At 39.1% G+C, this 24,322-nt stretch overlaps 1 protein-coding gene across 9 annotated transcripts in view; it reads right to left on the reverse strand.

Annotated features, from left to right (window-relative positions):
• The window catches only part of MAP7 (microtubule associated protein 7), a 172,552-nt gene that overhangs the window by 39,709 nt on the left and 108,521 nt on the right, over positions 1-24,322 (reverse strand). For all 9 annotated transcript variants that reach the window (XM_055324637.1, XM_055324631.1, XM_055324635.1 and 6 more), the window contains exons 2-3: positions 18,522-18,620; positions 10,962-11,039 (exon numbers count right to left, since the gene is read on the reverse strand). In XM_055324637.1, coding sequence (XP_055180612.1) covers positions 10,962-11,039; positions 18,522-18,620 — 177 coding nt within the window. The remainder of the gene's footprint in view (positions 1-10,961; positions 11,040-18,521; positions 18,621-24,322) is intronic.

Below are 24,322 nucleotides of genomic sequence, written 5' to 3' on the forward strand. Positions count from 1 at the left end.
AAAGCTGTTCATTTGAGGAGACAAATCTACTGAAAGCAATCTGAATTGACTTTGTGTGAAAAGGCAAGAACAATTCAAGATGGGTTTGTCTTATGACATCACTCAGGGTGGTAGCAGAGACAACTGGGTTCTCCCAGTTCTGCTACTAATGGGCGGTGAGATCTTAAGACATATTCATTTGAATTTTAGTTTTCTCTTGTTTTCCAAAAGATGTGGAAATTGATTTTCAAGATTTCTTCCAAGTTTAAACGCCCAAGGCTCTAAAGAAATTCTCAGGTCCAAGTTGAAAATTTACTTTAGTAAAAGCACATGGTGTGTGTCCAATAAATATTTGCTGAATGAGTGAATAAATAAAAACACTCTGAGAGGGCAGCCCGGGTGGCTCAGTGGTTTAGCACCACCTTCAGCCCAGGGCGTGATACTGGAGACCCAGGATCAAGTCACATGTCAGGTTCCCCTTCATGGAGCCTGCTTCTCCCTCTGCCTGTGTCTCTGCTCTCTCTCTCTCTCTGTGTGTGTGTCTTTCATGAATAAATAAATAAAATCTTAAAAAAAAAACACTCTGAGAATGCACATTGAAAGTAACAGATGGGGAACATAATTCTAACATGCTTTATTTTATTTTTTAAATGATTTTATTTATTTATTCATGAGAGGTAGAGACACAGGCAGAGGGAGAAGCAGGCTCCCTCCGGGGAGCCTGATGTGGGACTCGATCCCAGGACCCTGGGATCCTGACCTGAGCCAAAGGCAGACGCTCAACCGCTGAGCTGCCCAGGTGCCCCATTCTAACATGTTTTAAAGGTGAATTTACTGTGATCACACACTTGTGCACATAATATCTTTTGGATTTCTTATGTGGGAATACCTTACAGGCAGGCTTTCAATGGTACCACACATTTTAGTTCATTTAAAAAGGTAGATATACAGTGATAGACTTTTGTCAAAGCTTAAATAGTACAAAATATTAAAAGGCAAAATGAAGGTTTTCCTCTAACCTTAGACCTTTTTATATTCCACTTCTACCTTTTGTATAAATATAAAAGAAAAAAAAGATAAAAATTCATGCATACTGTAGTATATATAGTATACCTCTGCTCCGAGTCTTGTTTTCACTGAAAATATATCTTAGAGATATTTGCACATCAACACATAAAACATAAATCCAATAACCTTTTTAATGGCTATGTAATATTCCATTGCCCACATACTTTACTTTAATATAATCAGATACTGATAAATTATCTAAGTTTCTAGTATTTTATCAATTCAGACCTTGGGTGACATTGTACTCTTATGACCTCTGTAGATATGTGAACACATCTTTGTAGAAGTAGAATTGCTGAATCAGAGGGAATATACATTTAAAATTTTGATAGCTACTGTCATATAATCCTCTGTGGAGGTCACACCAATTTATACTTCCACTGACAATGGATGAGAATCACAGGCAGAAAAAGAAGTGGATTTGTACCCTGAACCCTGAAGACAGGCAGTAGGATATAACTATTCTTAACTCTTTGCCTTCAAACTACATAGTCTTTGACTTTTATACCTCATGTTGAGGAAAATTTCAGATTCTTTAAGGATATTTAAGAATGTAGTATTTTCTTTTCCTTTAAGATATTCCAGAAGCCAAAAGACAAAATAAGAAAAACAAATTTATGGAATGTTAAGAAAATATTTTTTAAAACTGCTAAAGTAAATTTGTAAAATTAGAGTTTATCAGGTCACAGGTTAATTTTCCTTAAATCATGTTTTTCATCAGGCTACTTTCTTGCTCCTGAATACTTGCCATTATTTTCACATTAAACTGAAACTCCACTGATTTCTAAAGTCCTCTCTAAACTTGGTCTTAATACCCTTCTGTGGCCCTATTCTGCATTGCTCTCCAAAACAGCCTCTTAATTCTAAATATGCTTATTTCCCCTTACTGCCCCTTCCAAACAACCCATGCTTTTTCCATCTCTTTGCTCCCATTGTTGCTCTGTTAAGAAAGTTGTCATCATTGTTTATCCAAACTGAGCCATCCGTTAAAGCAGTGGTCTTACAAGTAATACATTTCAGAATCACATCTGGAGGGGGGGGGTATGCGTGTGTATCTGTGGGGGAGGAGTACTGGTTAAAATGTAAATTCCTGGGCTCTCACCCTCATATTCAGATTTACCAATTCTAGGATGGGGCCTAAGAATCTGAATTTTGAACAAACCTCCCAGGTGAGCCTGGGTGATCCCAAGTGGTGTACTGATGGCATTTAGAGGAACACTGCCCTCAAGATCCTCAGGAGCTTTGACTCTTCGGCGGTGTGTGTGTGTGTGTGTGTGTCAGTGCTGCTTTTATGACATCTACCATAAACTTCAGTATTTCTTCTATTCTGATTTCCAGGTAGCAAAGGTTTTTTTTTTTTTTTTCATTGTTTTCCCTTTTTCTCTCCACTTACTATAGTGCTTTTCATAACTAGAACATATCCAAGGGTCTTAATCATTACTTCTGGATTCATTCACCCATACCTGTGTGGTCTTGTATTCTCAAACTACAAGGGCACCATCTTCCTGACAGGGTCTAGGTGGTCTCACAGGAAAAATGGAGTGCTTAGCATAGTGCCACATGCACAGTGAGGGACTCGGAATATATAGATCATTATCATGAGTGAATCTTTATGGCAATCAGCCTAATTCCTACTGTACTGCCATAGAGGAGATGTAGCTAGTGGGAAGAACAAAGGTAGGACAGTGCACTTGTGGGCTGAGTGACTTCCTGTCCCGGCCACAATCAACAGTCTAGTGCCCAGCCTGGTGCTTCTGAGCAGGCTTACATCTGTGGGAGTACATGTCACTACTACATTCATGTGTCCTTACTACATGAGGGAATATTATCACTTCATCTCTGAAACATTCAGGGCTGTTGTCTCACTTTCATATTAAGATATTGGAAGGATACAAATTGGTTACTGGTATTACTGGGTACCAGCTATAGCCAATAATATAATGAAGAATCAAAAAGTGACAAGTGCCAAATATCTGAGTTCAGGATTTGGTTCTGGTACTAGTTTTGTGTGACCTTGGGAAAATGAGCCAACCTATCCTATCTGACCTCTAATTAGAGAGTATATACAAAATGATCTCCAAGATCTTTTCCAGTTAACTCCTGGGACTTGATTTTTTTTTTTTTTTGTTTTTACCTTTGAGGTGTGTGGGATTACAATTAGGTTTCTTTTTGTTTTGATTTTGAGTGTTAGTATATTCATCTTTATGCTTTATCTCAACAATTACTGAGATTACCTGCATTTCCAATTTCAAAGTAAATCTGAGGAACAAGACTTAAAGGACTGTGACTTCCAGTAGGCCTTAGTGTTAATTCCAAGCTTTCTCAATTAGTCACTTAAACTCTTCCACCCACCTCTCATTGGACTAGTATACTGGAGAACTGCCTGGTAACAAGTGGGACCTTGCAGGATGCCCACCACACATGTCCTTGAGTGGTTGGGATAGCAGGTTATGCCTGCGGACTACCAAGAGCCTTCCTTTACACACGGGCTGAGGACTTCTGATATAAGACAGCAATACAATCCAGGACTCCTGCCTACAGGGCCAGGCTTAAAGAAGCATTCACTCTTTGCTAAGGTAGATGGAGTTTTGCCAAAGCATACAAATCAATGGTCGTCCCTGGAATCTTTTAGTTATTTCAACCCTTATCCACTTTCACTTCTTAAAAAATGTTGCCATCCTCCTTACCTGGCTGCTTTACTGAGCCCTCCTGGACCAGGAAATATAACCACCCCCCTCCTCCTTGCCTCCCCTAGCTCAGAAACATTAGGCTTCTTCAATCCTAGGCATCTAAGTCAGTATCTGGCATCACGTGGCCTGCCATCCTCATCTTTTCACCATCATCACCGTGGTGAGATGTCTTCAGCTCTTACTTTGTGCTGACACCAGGTGATCTTCAGGCATTATCTTCACAGCCACTCAGTGAGGTAGACACTGCTATTAAACTCACTTTATTATGAGAAGTCTGAGACACAGAGAAGTGATGTAACCTGCCTGATGTCTCACAATAAGTCAGCGGTGAAGATGGAACTCAAACTCTGGACTGTCTGCCTCTAGAAGCAAACAATGAGCCATTATGTTGAAGGACATGATTTGTAACACCTTCCAGGGACTAAACTCCTTCTTGAGATTGGAGTAAATTGGTTACCCGATGTGAAGACTCTGATCTTCTAATGTTACTCAGTCTTTATCATCATCTGTTTACAAGATCCCTACTTTTCAGATTTTGAGATCTTTTCATCTTCAGCCTCAAAGGCAAAGACAATTTGAGAGAAAGAAATAATGGCTGCTTAGTCACAATGATTCATTCATTTTATGGTAAAGCTTCAGCCTCTGAGTTACCAAATCCACCCTGCAACAAGCATTTATTCTGGCCAGTTCTGAGCTTGACTCACGATACTGTGGTTATGTGCTCATTTCCACATCCCTCCCACTACCATGTATTCAGATCCCTAAGCTGTTCATAGCCTGCCTGACAGTCTTAAGGGCTTTTGTACACTGTGTTCATTAGGGGACAACTTCAGGAGACCAGATGCCAAGATTAACCACAGGTCTGTCAAAGTTTTACCCAGTAGCAATTTGGTTTGGAAAGAATGCCTTCCCAAAGCTTGTATTTTTTTTGTGGATAGTCTTGTCAAAACCAACTACTGTGCTAATCGAATAATGTGAGATGTGAAATCAGGGACAGCTTCAACTTGTGACTCTAATCACTACAGCATTACTGGTTGTTTACTAATTAGTCCTAATCCCCCAACAACATTTTTGAGATGAACATTCAAGCCAGGCTCAAATGATCATTTATCTCTTGACCATGCTCTTATTAACAATGCTGTCCCTGTGTTGACAATGCACTGAGATTAAGAAGATTTAAAGAAGGAAAAAAAAAAAAAAGGCAAAGTAAATGAGCTATGACTGGATGGGCAAATAAGTCTAGTAAAATTATCTACACAAAGAAATTCAAATATAAGCTAATTGATGTTTGCTTACAGGTCAAAATCTTTTCTATATTATCTAAGTGGTTTCTAACACTCTGTGACAGATCTCTTGTATAAGTTTGAACTTACCTGCAAAACCCCTATGAATAAATTGAAGAAAAGATTTTTTAAACTCAAATTTTTCTTCATGAACTATATGAATCAGTCATATAATTCTCTGATAATCTTTCATGATGTCATTGAAGTCCCCGTTGGGAATGTGACTCTATTCATGCTAGTACTTCAAACTTAATTTGTACCATTTTTAAAAAGGGGAACTCTGTATCTCCCCACGTGCAGAAGACTATTCACTTGCTAAACATTCCCTATATATTCTCTTGAATTTGTCAACACATCGTAGGACTATTAGTTTTATAACATACATAAAAATCATAGTTTTAAGGCATAACCATGGTGTAGATGACCTTTGTGTCCTTGTTCCTGTGAGAAAACAGTTAATAAGAATCTAAGACTTGTTTGATTGAACCATTATTATTAGGCAGGTATTATCTCATAATTTGGTAATGTCTTAACTAATTTGCAGTACACCTGCTGTATTCATCTCTACTTACATAAACACGCATAGACTTACTATTCATTTAATATTCAACAGCAATGGTCAGACATCAACTATGTGCCAGGCACCATTATTAATAGGTACTGGGCTGCAGAAATGACAAAATGACCCAAATATTTTCTCTTGTGGAGCTTATGTCCCACTGCGGGGTGGACAGACAATAAACAAGTAAGTAAAATACACATGCTCAGATGTTGAGAGTAATATTAAGGACATGTTTAAATGTGCTCTGGCTGAAAGAAAATCCTCTATTCTATCTTTCTAGAGTTTCTCAGTTCCTTCCTTAAGTTAACTTATCATGATATAAAAATAAAATAAATACCATTTTATGGGCAGCCCCGGTGGCGCAGTAGTTTAGCACCGCCTGCAGCCCGGGGTGTGATCCTGGAGACCCGGGATCGAGTCCCACATCAGGCTTCCTGCATGGAGCCTGCTTCTCTCTCTGCCTGTGTCTCTGCCTCTCTCTCTCTCTCTCTGAATAAATAAATATTTTTTTAAAAAAATAAATTACATTAACAATTATGGCAGGCCCGCACAATTAAAAGTGTAACCATGGCATTATTTTGCTATTAAATGTGATAATGGAATGTTGAATGTTTTTCGGGGGTGCCTTGGTGGCTCAGTTGGTTAAGTGTCTACCTTCAGCTCAGGTCACAATCTTGGGGGTTCTAGGATCGGGCCCCAAGTTGGGCTCCCCACTCAGGGGAGAATTTGCTTCTCTCTGCTTGTGCTCTCTCTCTCATGCTCCCAAATAAATACAAATCTTTTTAAAAAATGTTTTTCTGCTTATTATTATTTCATGAAAGACTTCATGAAAGTGTAAAGAAACAGCAAATATTCACTACCTGCTTAATAATTAGTACCATGTCATGTATTGGGATACAAAGAATTAGAAAATTATAGTCAGTCACACCCTTTAAAAGTTTAAAATAGATGCAACCAGGAAGTTAAATAAAATCCAACCAGGAAAAAGTTCAGTAGGGCATAAAATAGCATCAGAATGTGAGCTAAAATATGTTATGCAAAATAGACTGTAGAGTGAAAAAATGATCAAATCTCCAGAACATGAAAGGCCACGAAAACTAGGAAGGGCTTCAAAAAGAGGGAAGGGGTGCTAACTGTAACACAGCCGGAGAAATGAAGGCCTTCTATGAGCTAGTTCTGGTGATTAAGACATGAGTTTATGAAGGCCTAGATGGGGATGACAGCACCGGCAGCAAATTCAAAGGCATGGACCTGAGATTTAGTTTGAAGATAGCGTCAATTATTCTCATGACTAACTGGATTGAGGGACAGAGAGAAGGTAGCAACTCCCACCTGCCCACTAGGCTAGAGACGGCTGAAGCTCCAGCTTGAGGACAAGGCTAAGTCCAACCAATCTCTGGTAACTTCAAATGGCCCAACAGGTCAGGGTGGAGTCTAGTCAGTGCCTAGCACTGGGACACCAAAGAGAATAAATGTTTTATAAGGCAAAAGGTCCAACAGCTAAGACTGGTAGTCAGAAAGATACCAGTGCCTCCAGCAACAGTGCAAATACCAAAAACAGCTGAAAGAATTTCTTAGAGCCAGAAAAATATTGGTGTAATGGGGTTATAGGAGTCATAAAATGACCCACAGGAGTCAGTTTTGGAATGAAAGTCAATGATCAAGTTAGTGGTACAGAAGCTGAGTTTTAGATAATGGGGAAGCATCTACTATCTTATGAGCAAAAATAATGTAGAGGACCCATGTCGTCAAAAAAGGAGAGTTGAAACCAATGAGGACAAATGGATTTTTCCCCCTTAGGTGGTAAAAAAAAAAAAAAAAAAAAAAAAAAAAAATCAAAGCTTGAAAGAGCAATGGTGAAAAAGATACAGAAGTCAAGAGAAGGGAGTGTGAAGGAATGGCCTGAACAGAATCAGATCGAATAGTAGTTAGGGAGATTCCTTCATTAACATTAAAGCTATTAAGACAGAAGAATAAAGCTTCAGAATATGTGTGCTCACCTGAATGGACGGAACAGTCCCAAAAGTGAAGAATTATGCTTGGTTTTATGTGATAAATTGAAGGATAACGTAGAAAGAACAAGCCACATGATATAATCCTACCATAAAAGCCTTAAAGCATGACTCAGAAATTTAACCCACAGAAAGTTATTAATAGGCCCTCCCTGTTTGCAAAACAGTACAAACATGACATGCCATCCAAAACAAAAAGACCTTTATTCTTCCTACCTTGCCTTTTCAAAAATGTGGATTAAAACAAAAATGTTTAATGATTTCAATGTCAATTTCAATCTACATCCAACAGTGAATAATCAATCACCATGGCCAATCATTAAAAAAACTTTGCTTTATTGGAATTTATGGAATGTATTACAATCTTTTTTTTTTTTTAACTTGAAAAGCTTTAAAGTTTGAAAGCTTGGTAACAGTTGGGTATTCCCAACTGTTTTTGCTTTTGAAAAGCACAGTCCAAGCTCTGTTACTGAGTGACAGCCCCTCAGCCCTTCTTTTTTTAAAATTTATTTAATTTATTTTTTATTTATTCATGAGAGACACAGAGAGAAAGAGAGGCAGAGACACAGGCAGAGGGAGAAGCAGGCTCCTCACAAGGAGCCGGATGCAGGACGTGCTCCCGGGTCTCCAGGGTCACACCCTGGGCTGAAGGCAGTGCTAAACTGCTGAGCCACCGGGGCTGCCCTCACCCCTTCTTTTTAAATATTCCACTGCCATTCGAGCTTTTGCAAAGCACAGTTTAAGGGTAGTTGCTCAGGTGTGCCCTCTGATTTTTAGTACTAAAGATTTTTTTGGAAATCACCTTCATATACTGTAAGGCACAATTTAAGTTAGATGATAGATTTTAGATGACACTTTTACAAATATATGTATGTGTGCTTATATGTATGTTTACTCATGTTTTTGTGAAGATTGAAGAGAGCCTCTCAAGATTTAGTTGCTGCTGTGATGGCTTAAATAGAAAAAACTAGGGCAAAAAGACACTGCTTTAAATTTAAAAAAGAAAATACAATTAATGCAAATAAAAAATAAAAATTAGGACTTATGTATTTCATTAAAATTATGATTTTCAACAACAATAAAAGATCAGAATTAAGGAAACTATGATATTTAACATGGCAGGGATAAGAAGGAAAAAATAAACTATGTATATTATATGCTGGCTCACCAAAATAGTCAAGTTGCAATAACATGATAATATAATCATCTGAAAATTACTTTGACCCATATGATATAATCCAAGGAGCATGATGGGTCTCTTTAGCAAATGCCTTTTCCCACCTATCCCTGCATCACTGTTCTACAGTCTCTTCCATCCTCCTGGATAGCACTTCTACAACCTCTAGTGGGAAACTCTCATAGCACATGACACTTGTAGACTGGTTAGGTGCTTCTGTGGGTTCTCACCAACTCATGTGCACACCCTTTCAATACCACCTCCTATTACAATTGCTGTGGGTTTATCTCCTGCCCCACTACACTACAGGTAGTCCTTGAAGGTTGGGTCTCAATCTCTATCTTTTGAACACAATACTTGGCTAATTAGGTTTTTGAATTTATAAATTAGTAAGTAATGTTCTGCCCTGTGGATATGAATTAAAATAAGGGGCTTCATCTTAAGACAAAAATCGAGCTGCTCAACATACAAAGTTAGGCAACTTGTAAGCGTGCACAGGCCCAAAGCTAAATAAAGGTCTTATAACTTTATAGCATAAGAAGTGAAAATAATTTTTGACTTTCATGTTCATGCATTCTGCAAGAACACTAACAGTGCTTGGCTTTGAAAAATAAACCCAAACAGAAAGGTATGAGTTAATGTGTAAAAGCTAATTCACAATGGGATTTCAATCATAAAAGAGTAGAGTCCTGAGCTCTGGAGCTATTTCTGCTCAAACAGATAGGAATCCACATTGCAACTTGAAGGAGAGATTTGATAGTGTAAGACCTGACCCAGCTGGATGAGGCAGAGAGGGGAGAGGACTCAAGGACTAATCCTGGATGGATCCAAAGACAGAATGCAAATACCAGCCATCTCAGAACAGTGGGCAGTTCCTTCTTTTGCTCATCTGGAGTCTCATTCTGCTTGGGTAGCTCTGCCTTTCCTCTGTTCTCATCCACTTGTCAAACCAGCCTGAATCAGAGAGCAGTGGGCATAGCTGCCAAGAGGAAGATATCCAGGCTGCAGAGCACTTCTGGGAAAGCAGAAGCCTGATGGCCACAGACAGCCCTGCCTCCAGGAACCTACCAGCCTGTGGGAAGCTTGTCAGCAACAGGAAACTTCAAGCCTGGGCAGAAAGTCTGGACATAAAAGCAGCAGAGCTCGAAAAGACCTTGGCAGCAAAATAACTGAGCTCACATGACCATTATGGCAAAGGAGAGAATAAGGCCTGTGTTGGAAGAAGTAAATAACATCAAAAGACTTCTGAAAACCAGCTTCCAATGAATTTCACAAATGTGTGGATAAGAACAATAGAAAAGATGCAGTACAGGTGCTGGGTTCTCCAACTGAAACATAAACTCTTATAAAACACAGTGGAACTCTAGAAACATTATGTGTCATCCACTTGGAACATGCGGGCAACTTAAATCAGTCCTAATTTCAAATAAAAGAGACATTCTTGAAACACCGAGACACATTGACCGGACATTTCATCTTTCCAAGGTACGTAAGGAGAATATCCTGCTTTAGCAATTTGCATAAATGGACATCAAAGTAAAGGAGGAGTTAGCACTAGCATCCTTGCTCAATATTCTAGAAGACAATGGTGCTTTGATCTTGGCTTCCTGGTAAGGTTGTCCTGGGGACACAGCTCTCCAGGTGATTATATGGCAGTACCACAGTTGTTAACTTTTCACAAAGACCTTAGGCAGCAGAAGAAAAATCAGACAGCTCAGCACTAGGTCTTGGACTCTTCCTGGCAGCATGTTGGTTGCATCTGTCTATTAATTCAACAGCAGCCTTATTTTAACATAGAAAGCAGGAAGTACCCCAGCAGTGTACACAGTCTCATGACTGTTCACATAAAAAAAAGAACCATAAGGTTACTGTCCTTGTATATGTGTGTGTGCCTCTCATATATACATTCTCTCCAATGTCACATTAAACTGTGATTACAATAAAAGAAGCAAAATGACCCTAATCCTGGGCTGGGCCTTCCTGTTCCTTAAAATTGAGTCCCTATGTTTCGATCACTTTCTAAACTCTGTTTCATATCCACCTGTACAACTCATAAAGGCATGCTAGACAGCATGGTTATTATAGTGATGTCCATATGCTCAATGGTAAGTGTCCATTAGCCTTGAGATGAAAAGTAAAATCTCAACAACAGCGCCCCTGAAGGATTGGATGAGGACTGGGGATGGATACCTAGCTGCTTCTCACGCTCCTCACGTCGCTCCCGGGCCAGCCGCTGCCGGTCGTCAACCCGTAGCACGAGAGGAGGGTCTGAAAAGGAGAGATAAAACACATGAGCAGAAGAGCAGGTTTTCTAATAATGATTTTTGTCTAGTAAATTTGATGAATAAAATATTACTGTGTCTTATAAAAATTGCTCTATATGACTATAGTTTCAGTGATACACTTTATTATTACTACAATTTTCCTGAGAATTCCCAAGCATTTTTCTCCTGTTCAAAAACATTATATGAAAGAGTGGATCCTAAGTGCATCCACAAGAAGAAAAAGACCCTTTTTTTTCTTTCCTGTATCTACAGGAGATGATGGATGATAACTAACCTGACTGTGGTGATCATTTCACAATATAGGTGTTTGACTTCAATAAAAATGGGGAAAAATTTCTAAAAATTAAATAAAAAGACACACAGCTCTCCCCCAAAACTTATGATGTAAAAACATAACTGTAGCCTTTGACTGTCTATCCAACAATATATACAATGCTTTGTGTTTCTAAGCTAGTGAACTTTAATGCTTTAAAAAGTCTGTTCCTCAACAGCAAATAGAATCCTAAGTGACTTCCTACTGAATAGATGTTCATCAGTTGGATGTAAAAAGCCCAGCTTTGGAGTCACCCAGGCAAGAGTTCACTTCCTGTTCTGTCTCACTTGCTGCGTAGATTTGGCTGAGTTACTCACCAACTCTCTAAGTCTGAAGTTAATTAGGGCATGGGTTTCACAGATTTTTATTTATTACCTATAAAATGAGAATAGAAACAGAACTGAAGTGGAACCAATCTCACATCACTGTAAGAAGTAAATGAAATAGCGAAATGGTATTTAGTTATGGTGCCTCGCACATAAGCCTCAGTAAACTCATTCACTGAACACTTGTTGATGCACCAGGCATCATTCTATGTGCTGAAAAGAAAGCACTCAAGAAAAAAATAAAAACTCTTTGTCCTCATGGGGACTGCATTCTACTCAGGGAGAATTTTACAAAGAGGATAAAGAGATATAGAATGAAAAAAAGGGGGGGGTGGTGTGTCTGAGTGGCTCAGTTCGTTAAGCATCTGACTTTGGCTCAGGTCATGATCCCACGATCTGCATTCAGGGCATAGGCTTCTTCTGCTTCCCCCTCTCCTTCTCCCCTCCCCCTCCTCAAGCATGCTCTCTCAAATAAATAAAATCTTTAAAAACATAAAAATGAAAAAAAAAAGGGGGGGGGAAATGTAGTAAATGTTAGATTGAGACAATTACTAAGGAGACAACAAAGCAATAAAGGGGATTGTGACATGGTACGAAGGGATTGTTTAACATTTTAGACAAGGGCCAAGGGAGGCCTAATTGATGGTAACTTTCAAGTGCAAAACCCTGATGGAAACAATACAGCTAGATGTGCAGATATTCCAGGAGATGGAAAGAGAGCACAAAAGCCCTGATAGTAAGAGCACCTAATGTGCTCAAGAAGTGGGTAGATTTAAGAGCCTGGAATGGGGGATTCCTGGGTGGCGCAGCGGTTTGGCGCCTGCCTTTGGCCCAGGGCGCGATCCTGGAGACCCGGGATCGGGCTCCCGGTGCATGGAGCCTGCTTCTCCCTCTGCCTGTGTCTCTGCCTCTCTCTCTCTCTGTGTGACTATCATAAATAAATAAAAAAATTAAAAAAAAAATTAAGAGCCTGGAATGGAGTGAGATGGTAAGCAATGGGGCCAGACAGGCAAGGGCCAGGGCACAGGGCTCGCTGGTCACAGTGAGGACTCTGGATTGCACTCAAGGGAGACATTGCTGGGGGTTCCCAACAGAGAGCTACAGTAACGGGCTCACTCTGCTACTATATAAATAAGAAAATAATAATGATAATGATGATGATAATAATTACCTTAAAATCAGGTTTATTTTCTTCTCTCTTAAATGAACATATTTTTAAGATCTCACGTTAAAAATAGAAACCTAGTGGAACAATATTTTAGACAGCACAGTAGTGCTTTATCAACAAATTCAAAGGCCCTACATCCTAAAGTGCCTCTTAAATGTTACAGAATTTGTACCTTGAGGGGCAACAGAAACTGTATAAAGGCCTATCAAAAGCAAGCAGAAACCTGGCAGTGAGATCATGAGCAAGAATGAGGGCTATTATACTTTTCATTTAAGATATGATTTTTTTTTAAAGATTTTATTCATGTATTTGAGAGAGAAGAGAGAGCAGGAACATGTGACAGCACAAGGCAGGGAGGGGCAGAGGGAGAGATAGAAGCAAACTCCCTGCTGAGCAGGGAGCCAGACTGGGGGTGGGGTGACATTTGATCTCAGGACCCCAGGATCATGACCTGAGCTGAAAGCAGACGCTTAACTAAAAGAGCCACCCAAGGGCCCCCAAGATATGATTTTTAAAAACTGGTAGAAAAACAAAACCAAAAAACACCTCAGTAATTACTATGATGATTACTTTTCAGATTTACTGATTATGAGATTTCAAATATTTTTTGTATAAGAAAACATTGCTCCTGGCCCCAAAAGGTTTACTTCTGAAATCTGAAAATGTGCATGTGGACTCCTGCTCAGGCACTTGGTAAAGGATTATACACAGGGGTGTTTTACTTCATTTGTAAAAGAAATGATGAAAAGAAATGATAGCATGGCAAACGGCATTTTCAAGAAAGAACTATCTGAGAACAAGTCAAAATGAAGTCAGAAGAGACCTTCAGTGATTACCACTTAAGTAATATTCCTTAAACAATGAGGTTTACCTGTTCACAAATACTTATTTAACTATAAAACTCAAAATCAACTTTATTTAAAAAGATGCATAAGCACGTTACAGAAAGCCTATAAAATAGTTTAGGGACACCTGGGTGGCTCAGTCAGTTAAGTGTCCAACTCTTGATTTTGGCTCAGGTCATGAGCCAGGTCTCTCCAGGTGGCGAGATCAAACCTCAAGTGCTCTGTACTCAGCATGCAGCATGCTTGAGATTCTCTCTCTCTCTCTCTCTCTCTCTCCCTCTCTCTCTGCACCTCTCCCCACTCACGTGCTTTCTTTCTCTCAAAAAATAAAATCTTTCTTTTTAAAAAAGATTTTATTTATTTATTCATGAGAGACACAGAGAGAGACAGAGGCAGAGACACAGGCAGAGGGAGAAGCAGGCTCCATGCAGGGAGCCTGATACGGGACTCGATACGGGTCTCTAGGATCACACCCTGGGCTGAAGGCGGCGCCAAACCGCTGAGCCACCCGGGCTTCCCTCAAAAATAAAATCTTAAAAAAAATAGTTTAACTACTTTGAATTACATTTATAAATTCTGTCATAGACTATCAATATGAAGGATGTGACATTTCTAGCTTACTTTCAAGTACATGCCAAATTTCATGTAAAATTTTGGAAATAATTTTGAAAGGAACATTTTAATAACTATGTATGGGACACACACACTCTCACCTACCTTCTTCTACCCAAACCAATCCTGAGAGCCTCAAATGAGTAACTGGTATCAATAATCCAATTATGCACTGCAATAGTTGCCTTTTAGACACATGGTTGGAAAATAGCAGTGCAAGAGATGATTTCTGTAATATTGTTTCATATGAAGATTATGCTCATTATGTATAGCAAACTGCAACTTGCCTGATCATATAATATATAAGAAAGAAGGCTGTATATAGTGCTGCACAAATATATTAATTAATCACAAATAAGGCCCATGCTTACAAGTGCAATAATTTCCACTGACTTTCTTTTGAGGTCAGTTCTGAAATGATAATCACTACTCATTTGGAATCAGATTTTAAGGAAGTAAAGAATTAAGACATGGTGATTGTGATACGCTAGATGATTTTGATTCTTTTGGGAATCTGGCACTAGAAATGTTGAATTGTAAAGGGAAAAAGGCATTCAGTTTTTTTTTTTTAAAGGTCAATTGATTGTTTGTTTTAGGGAGTGTAGGGAATAGAGGGAAAGAGAATCTCAAGCAGACTCTATGCCAAGCACATTGAGCCTAACATGCGGCTCCATCTCAGGATCCTGAGATCATGACCTGAGCTGAAACCAAGGGTCACTCAACTGACTGAGCCACCCAGGCGCCCCAAGGCATTCAAATTTTGTTTCCATCCTTCTGATTACATTGAGAGAGAGTCACTTTGGTGCTAGAATGCTAGAATGTCAATAATATTTGTGGCAGATTAAAATGGCGTGAATGGGGGTGGGGAGAAACAAAGCCTTGTTGGTTTTGTTCCCTGCTTATTTCCAGTGGTCAGGGCCATATCTGGCAGGAGGAGAACATTCAGTAAATATTCAGTAAGTTCAAAAGAGTATCTGTTGAACGAATGAGCAAACAACCTTCACTAACTTTCAGAGCCTTTAAACTTCCACTAACATGCACCAATGGGGCAAAAGAATAGCAATCTTGTATTTGATAACAGACTTAAAAAATATAAATGCTGGCAGTCACAGTTTTAATAAGCAAAAACTAATTTAAATATCATATTTAAAGCTAGCTTTCCAAAAAGGAAAAAAATGGAATTGAATAGTTCCTAGTAAATAGTGAATTTTCTGAATTCTTTGTCTCCCTGTCATCTCCATCCTCACATCACTTTTCCCTGGAACAAAATCAAGGTATAGAAGGTAAATTAACATCGTGAACATTTCACATCATTTCCTGATAGATCTAACATTGTTAGAAGGAACAGTTTCCAGAGCAAAGGAATGTTGATCTGAGTCCACCTGCAGCTATACTTTGCACTCAACCACCTATTGGGATAACTGACGGTGGGGGGGATGGTCACCCAAACTGGGGCACTTTTAAGAGTGATAGGGGGTGCTCCTGATGTTCTGTCTTCAATAACATGCATGAACCTGGAACTCAGTGATTCAACTCTCTCAAAGACATCAACTGACCTTGACAAGGCTTTCCCAAGAGTTCACTAGGCTTTGACTTCCATCTGAATAACTACCATTTATACAGTAAATAACTTCATTAGGGCTTTGCATTTTACAAAGCCCTTTCACATACATTATCATTTGGTTCCTCATAATAGCTCTATGAGCTAGCCAAGCATTTCTTCATTCAATGGCGAGTTCTTAAGCCTATTTTCCAAATGAAGAAATGTACATGATTGAGGAAGGTGGCACAGTGAAGTGTCAAAGCTAGTTTTTAAAACCAGACCTGGCTCAACCCCATGACCTTTTACACATGATGACACAGGGAGTCATTATAATAGCGTGATGTAGCAGCCAGAGAAGGCCTGGAAGACTCCAAAGCCTGCTTTCCTCTGTGAGGGAAATGATTTATAAACACTAATGAAGTTTTTAATGGCTCTTTTAAAGACTTGTGGTGGAGGGTGATAAAGGGATAGGAATTAAGAGGGATTTTTTTTTTAAATGAACTTGAGTTTCTGCTTTTCTCAAGGATATATACATAGTTCATGAAGAAAATGCAAGTGTTTTCTTCTAACTAGGTCACACTCCAAATCATTTGGAGGTGACTGAGGGAATCCTCAAGAGCCATCCCCTCCTCTGTAGACATAGACAGATTGTGACTTTACAAATGGTTTCTTTTGGTCTGTGTCCAAGTATTCACATTCACTTGTCATGTCATAACATGAAACAAAATGTACCCAGACTTATAAACCACAAGGGCTTTCCATACATTTTTTAAAGATAAAATATTAAAAACTTGAATGTTATTAACATCAAAGAAATGTTCTAGAGTCTTCCAATGAATTTTAAGTATCAGAAGTTAAAGGTTGGAGATACATTTGACTAAAATGTACCGGGTTAAAAGAGACCCCAAGAAATCATTTGGTCAGGATGCCTGTTCTCAGGTGAGGGCAATACTCAAAATATCCCCAAATTTAGCACATACTTTACTTTTTTTCACCCAAGTTCCAGAAGATGAAAATTAATATATTGCTCTAGACATTCCCATGACTTATAACCCATAAAAATAAAAGGTTTTACTCAAGCCTCACCCTCCAACATGAAATCTCTATCATCCTTTGGAGATACTGAGGAAAACAACATTGTGGTTGTAAAAATGAGACCTTCTTAGGTACCTCTACTTATCTGTATATACAAGAAAGCAGACATATGATGCTCAAAAAACACAAACTGAATGGTTGCCAGAGAGGAGAGGGGTAGGGGAAATGTGTAAAATGGGGAATGTAAGGTACAGACTTCCAGTTATGGAATGAATAAGTCACAAGGATAAAAGGTATAGCACAGGGAACATAGTCAAAACAAGGGAAAAACAGCACACACCATTTAGCTATGTTGGATTCCCATGGTAAAACCAATGAGGTTTTCATGCTAATGGACTTCTACCTCCACAAGGATTCTCACTTGGGTATAAGGAACGAAAGTTCACTAGAATAAGGCCTATGAGCACAGGGGCTCTGCTTTGCTCATCCAGTACTTCTCATGATCCCAGGCACAGGACAATTACTCAATAAGTAGTAGTAGATGGTAGCTGAGAGGTAGGTGGATAAATGAATGGATGAAAAGGCAAACTGAAGTGGGGAATCTTAACCTGCTAATTAAAATTCCACCGAAACTACACATCATTTTTCATTAATGACTGCTCATGCAGTACTTGCAATAATACTTGTTAGTTGTCCTTCTTCTAAGCAACAAGCCAGATTTATCTGCTCTGTTAAGATCTTTTCCCACATGGAAACCCTGCCCCCCCCCGCCGCCCCCAAACTTGGTACAATAGGAAATGTATTCTTTGAGGCTAGCAAGAATTATTTCCATCTTTCTTCTCACTGATTCACTGTTCCTGAGTGACTTCGGTCTTGGATGCTACATGAAGTAGGCTTCCAAGGTCCTCATAGGGGGGTTCAATTTGCTGTTGCCTTCCTTTGTTTGCTTACCATTATACTGGACACTGGTCTCTCCCACGGACCACACAAGGGCTGTTGGATACCTAGAAGCTACTGCATTGTCTATTCAACTGTTTATGTTTATAGGCTGTTTGCTTCTTTGTATCACTGAGTGGAACAGACCATGAATCACAGGCTATTAAATGAAATTACTGTGTAGGTGTACAATCATTTCAGGGAATAGAGAACAAAAACATAATTCTGTCCCAGCTTTGCTACATGTGAAGATTTCCTTAAATGGCTTTGGAAAATGTCACAAAAAAGATAGGCAATAATGGTGGGCACACAGATACAAAAAAATGTGTCGTATGCATCATTTCAAAACAGAATAGGAAAATGATTACCTCTTATACATTGCTTAACAGTAAACAATGTACCCACATGCATCATCTCACTGATTGTCAAAATGATTCTGAGAGGTAAGCAGGGCATGTATTTGAATCTCTATTTTATTTTATTTTATTTTATTTTATTATTTTTTTTGATCTCCATTTTAAAAAGAGAAAATCAAGGCTTTAAGAGATTCTCAGACTTAAACACATACAAGGCAGTATGAGTGTTTGTGTTTCGGTAACAGGACTGGAACCAAGCTCTCCTAAATCCTTTTGGTGCTAGGCTTTAGGGATAACCCTTTTTTTCTACAGCAAATGTAATGCATAATACCTGGTTTATTTCCTGAGTAGTTGCTATTTTGTCCTGAAATAGCAGAGGGCCGGCTGGAGGCAGCAGTTTTCTTATCTTGCACTTTGTGGCTTTCAGGTGCTACACAAATGAGACAAAAGAGAAAAGACTGTATTTAGTTTCTTAAAATTTATTCAGAAACATTCACCTATTCAACATTTACTGCTAATCTTTGTATCAGGTATTAGACTAGATTCAGGAAATAGAAAGATGAGGCCATTACAACTCTGGCCCATTCAGTGGGAAGGACACATCCAAAATTCAAATTGGATGTTGAGTTGGATGTTGGGTGTTGGATGCCGTAGCTCGAGCAGTCCTACAGCAGTGGCAGGTTGTGGGTGGTCCCAGTTCATAGATAAAGCAAATACACTGACTGGTATCCAAAGCCTCTGATCTTAGTTCTTACAAAGTTCATGCATTAGGAACCGAGAAATTCCAAGAACAAAACCAAGTGGGTCACCAGAAAGGAACCAGGGCATACAATTTACTAAGATTTTGAAAAAGCCTCTGACAAAAAGTTCAATAACAAAGATTATTACAGAAACTAAGGAAGATGTATTCTAGAAAAGGAATGAAGGGAAGAAATATCAGGTAATTCTTTGGTTATGTCAAGTACAGGATCCCATACTTTAAACATGACTTTCTTTACCCATATTACTTTATTTAATGTATTTTCAAAGGATATTTTTAAAAAGCCTGCTACTATCTCAGATACCAATCACGTCAAAAACCAAGCCCATGAGTTTCTCTCCCTCCTACTTTCTGCCTTAAAACCTGCTCTGCTGAGTCTTCTCCACCAATTGAGGCGATTCTACCCTTCCAGTTGATCATGCCCCAAACCCTGGACTCATCCTTGACTTGTCACTTCCCACGTTCAATATGTTACTAGGTTCTTTCAACTCTTATAAAACATCATACTCTCCTGCTACCTTTTTAGTCATCTCCCTGAGTGACTACAATATCCTCTTACCCATTCTATCCTTCCACCGACACCCTTTAGTTTGTTTTCATCTTAGCAGCCAGAGTGATCCCATTCAAAGATTTATTTTTTTTTAAAGATTTTATTTATTTATTCATGAGAGACACACACACAGAGAGAGAGGCAGAGACATGGCAGAGGGAGAAGCAGGCTCCATTCACAAAGCCCAATGCAGGACTCGATCCCAGGTCTCTGGGATCATGTCCTGAGCCAAAGGCAGACGCTCAACCACTGAGCCTCCCAGGTGTCCCGAGTGATCCCATTCAAACACAAGTCGTGTCACTCTTCTCCTCAAATCTCTCCAACACCTCCTATCCTGCTCAGAGTAAAACCTAAGGTCTCCATTATGGCCCAGAAGGTAGCATATGGTTCGGCCTTTACCTTATGCCACTATCCCACTTTATTACTCTGCTATAGTCATTTTGATTTAGTCCATCCCAGAACTTTGCATGGGCTTGGAATCCTCTTATCTCAGATACCCACGTGGATTTCACTTCCGTGAGGTCTCTGCTCAAATAGGACATTAGAAAATCCACTTGAATTGTTTAAAATAGCACTCATGCCACTTGGCACTTGGCACTCCTTACCCTGCTTTGTTTGCAGCCCTTGTGCCTGGACACATTACATATTACCTCTCCTTGAAGCTAAGGAAATTTGAGAAAATAATTCCTATTTTCTAGATAATGTCCAAGTTTTTGAAACTGAAAAGGTGTGATAATAATTATAATTTAAGAAGACTAAATTTAAAAATTGTTCCCAAGATGTACGAAGAAGAAATTACTAAAAAAAAGTTCCCTAAACTTACCTTTGACCTCTAAATGTGGGATTCACCAAATTTTTGTGGCTCTTAGTTACATATCATATTAGCATGGAAAATCGAAGACTATTGGGTACCTGGGTGGGTCTGTCAGTTAAGCATCTGACTCTTGATTTCTCAGGTCATGATCTCAGGGTTGTGAGATTGAGCCCTGCAACAGGCTCCGTGCTCAGCAGGGAATCTACTTGAGATTCTCTTTCCTTTTCCTCCTCTCTCCCGACCTGCCACATACATACTCTGTCTAAAATAAATTAATTAAATATATATATGAAAACAGAAAATCGTAGACTAAATAGTAAAATATCTTACACAATTCTTGTAATATTGCTTAATTTTTTTATTTGCTTTAAATAACAGCTTCAAACACAGACATCAATTGGTTTATGTTGTATCTATTGAGTTTTTTTTTTTTTAACAAGGGAAGGTGTGAAAAGATACAGGAAAAAATGAGCAGATAGCAAATAAAAGGCCTCATTCAGTGGTTCCTGATAGAACTTTGCCATCTGCAATTTTACCAGGCAAGCTACCACTGGAAAAGGTTCTGTGTGTATATAGTTACCCTGGAGAATGGGGACAAGTCAAAGGGAGTATGAGTGGAACTGATACTGATCTAGAAGGGAAACTAGAAAGTATCCTGGGTATCTTCATCCCACTTGCCAAAAATGAGTTGCCAACTATCACCATGTAGCAGGTGAAACCCATACTAACTAGTCTTGGCGTACAGTATCACAACTTTAGAGACAGCCTCCAGAGATAAAATTGACTATACTTGGAAACTTTGTTGCTCACTGTGTGTAGAACAACCTTTCTCAGGGCTCTTGGGTAGAGTAGTTGGTTAAGCAGTTAAGCACTGGATTCTTGGTTTCTGCTCAGATTATGATCTCATGGTTGTGAGATCAAGCCCTGGCCTGAGCTCTGCATTCAGCATGGGGTCGGCTTGAGATTCTCTCCACTTGTGCTTGCTCACACACATGCTCTCTAAAAGAGATCACTCTTTAAAAAAAAAAAAAAAAAAAAGAAAAGAAAAAAGAACCTTTCTTTTTATTCTTCAAGTTGATCTTAGTAGAATATAACACATCACTTGGAATACTAGGATTAAAATTTTCTTTTTGTTATACAGCTACCTCCAGCATAGAGTAAATAAAGCCTTAATTGGTAAGCTATTTATTGATCTTCTATTATTTTTAGTTAATTGAGAAAGAATTAAAACCATTTGTTTAGGGATCCCTGGGTGGCTCAGTGGTTTAGCGCCTGCCTTTGGCCCAGGGTGCGATCCTGAAGTCCCGGGATCGAGTCCCACGTCGGGCTCCGGGCATGGAGCCTGCTTCTCCCTCCTCCTGTGACTCTGCCTCTCTCTCTCTGTCTATCATAAATAAATAAATAAACCTTTAAAAAAAACCCAAACATTTGTTTAGAATGTATTTCAAATGTATTCATTTCTTTCTTGCCTTGGTATATCTGACATCATTTAATCTTTCTCTGGTGATTGCATATCTGCGGTGTCCCCCTAGGTCCTGACAACAAACATCAATTCTAACTGAATATTATGTAACAGTCCACCATGAAGGAGATTAAAAAGACTACAACACACGTTCAGTCAGTCCAATTGACTTTTACAAATCATCCCCAACAAAAGCTTTCTTTCGGGGGGTGCTATAATTTATCATCTTGAAATTAAAATATAAAAAATATACTTCAATTAAACTGGAGGTCTGGTTACTTGAATCCCAATTTATCCACATCTGACTTCTACTGGATCTGCTCCAGCTGAACATTCATGTGCCTGCTCTCTTTACTGTCACCTGCATCTCAGCAATCTGTTGCTATCCCAAAAGATCTTCTGGGTCCTACTCCTCACAAGACACATTTAGAATCTTAAAATTTTTTATCCTCACGTAAAACTGACAGCTTAATCTAGGAAAACAAAAGTAATTTAAAGGATGGTCGGCCAGTCTGTTTAGTCCAAGATTATACACTGATAATCTCTGACCTTTAGGTTGGACATTCATCTAAGGTTTTCAGGTTACCGTTCTGCTTTTCTTTCTGGTCTTCTTTCTGCCACTGTAAGAACCTTCATTTTTCCAAAACCCTCTCTGGTTAACACTCTATCATGATAAGAGGGAAGATATGAATTCAAACAGATCTGGGCTCAGGTGACCTTTAGAAGTTTCTTGACCTCTCTGAGTTGGAGGTTGAGGGTGGGGGTTGGCATACAGCCTCCCCCACAGGGCTGCTGGGAGATGGGAAGGTGAATGGGGAAGATACACGGGGAGACTCTGTCATAGAGCTTAGCGCACAACAGGGGTTTAAGACACATTCATTCATTTTCTCTCTTTTGCTCTTCCACTGAGGTCCTGGACCTCCTCCAGCCACAACACTTCCATGGTGTGGCAGTGTGTTTGGAAGTTTGGAGGAGGCAGTGTGTGATCTGGAGTCAGCTGACCTGGCTGTGCCCCTAGCAGGGTGTGAATCTCAGCACATAACCTCTCAGGCTTAATTTTTCCATCTGTAAAGAGGGACAACACTTACTTCCAGGGCTGTGAAAATTAATGAGAGCATTAGGTCTACCATACGGCTCAATAAATGGTTGAAACTATTTTTTTTCTCTCTCTCTCCTTATTCCCTACACAAATGTGGGGAAACTGGGTGTCTATTTCTCCAGGGCTTTGCTCAGGCAGCAGTAATAGGGAAAGTAAATGTATGTTAATTTGGTGAAAGGGGTCCTGAGGTGCAAAGTCTGGCTCAGCTGCTGGTTTCAAGAAGTTTCCAACTTGGCTACAGTCACACCTCCTGGGGACCCTCAGGTAGGCTGGGATTATTGGTATGGTTTTTAGGGTAAAACCTAGCTTTGGATGAGGCGGTAATTCTCAGTGTTTTTGGGATTTAGATGACAGTTTCAGGAGACTGAATACCCTTCAAGTTACCATTGAATTAAGTAAATATGAGCTTTAAAAAAATAAAACAAAACAAAACCCAAGCTCTCCATTATAATAATGGGAAATAAAATCTTTTTTTTTTTTTTAAACAACGTACAGGGAATCTCACTACTTGGGAACACAATGAAAATAATCTATTTAAAATTTCCGACATTTAGGGATCCCTGGGTGGCTCAGCGAGTAGCCTGCCTTCGGCCCAGGGCCTGATCCTGGAGACCCAGGATCGAGTCCCACGTCGGGCTCCCTGGGTGAAGCCTGCTTCTCCCTCTGCCTGTGTCTGCCTCTCTTTCTCTGTGTGTGTGTGTCTCATAAATAAATAAATAAATAAATAAATAAATAAATAAATAAATAAATAAATAAATAAATAAAATAAAATAAAATGAAATTTCCAACATTTAAAAAACTGGAAATCCTAGGTAACTAGCAGATAGGATTGACTATACCATTTTTTATTTTACCATGGAAAAATAACCATTTTTAAATGACTCAGCTGACTTTCCAGTATTAATTTGAATCTCTTTCATTTTTTATAAAGAAACCTGAGTCATATGCCACAATGCTCAAAGTCCTTGCTAGCCCTATAAAATCTCTATTGATCTTCCTGCTAGCTTGAAAGCTTTATTCCATTAGTGTCATACGTGAGAGTGTTAAAAGACAAGAGGAAGGATACAGAGAGGCACCCTTGTGGTCTGGGGCTGTCTCTTTCTAAACCGCTCTGAAACAAAATACAGAGATGCCAGACATTTGCAACTCCAGTAAATGCCACAAACGCACCTCTAAAATCCATATCCTATACAATTCATTGCATTCCTTCCAATGTCTTCCCATAAAGGGCATGCATGGGTTCTTGCTGCTTTGTTTCTATTTTTGGCTCTATGGGTCTGGTTGAAGAGTCTCTCTCAACTGATCAAAATAATTGGCTCAACAAATGTTTAATTTAGTAAAAAAGCTTACTCTAATTAGACATTTAGGATGACAACCTTAGGAAGTTTAAATCTCACTGAATGATGTGGTCTTGATATCTACAAAGATAATGTATTTCTGTTACTTT

This window comes from Nyctereutes procyonoides, unplaced genomic scaffold (genome assembly GCF_905146905.1).
Source record: "Nyctereutes procyonoides isolate TBG_1078 unplaced genomic scaffold, NYPRO_anot_genome, whole genome shotgun sequence".
Lineage (NCBI taxonomy): Eukaryota > Metazoa > Chordata > Mammalia > Carnivora > Canidae > Nyctereutes > Nyctereutes procyonoides.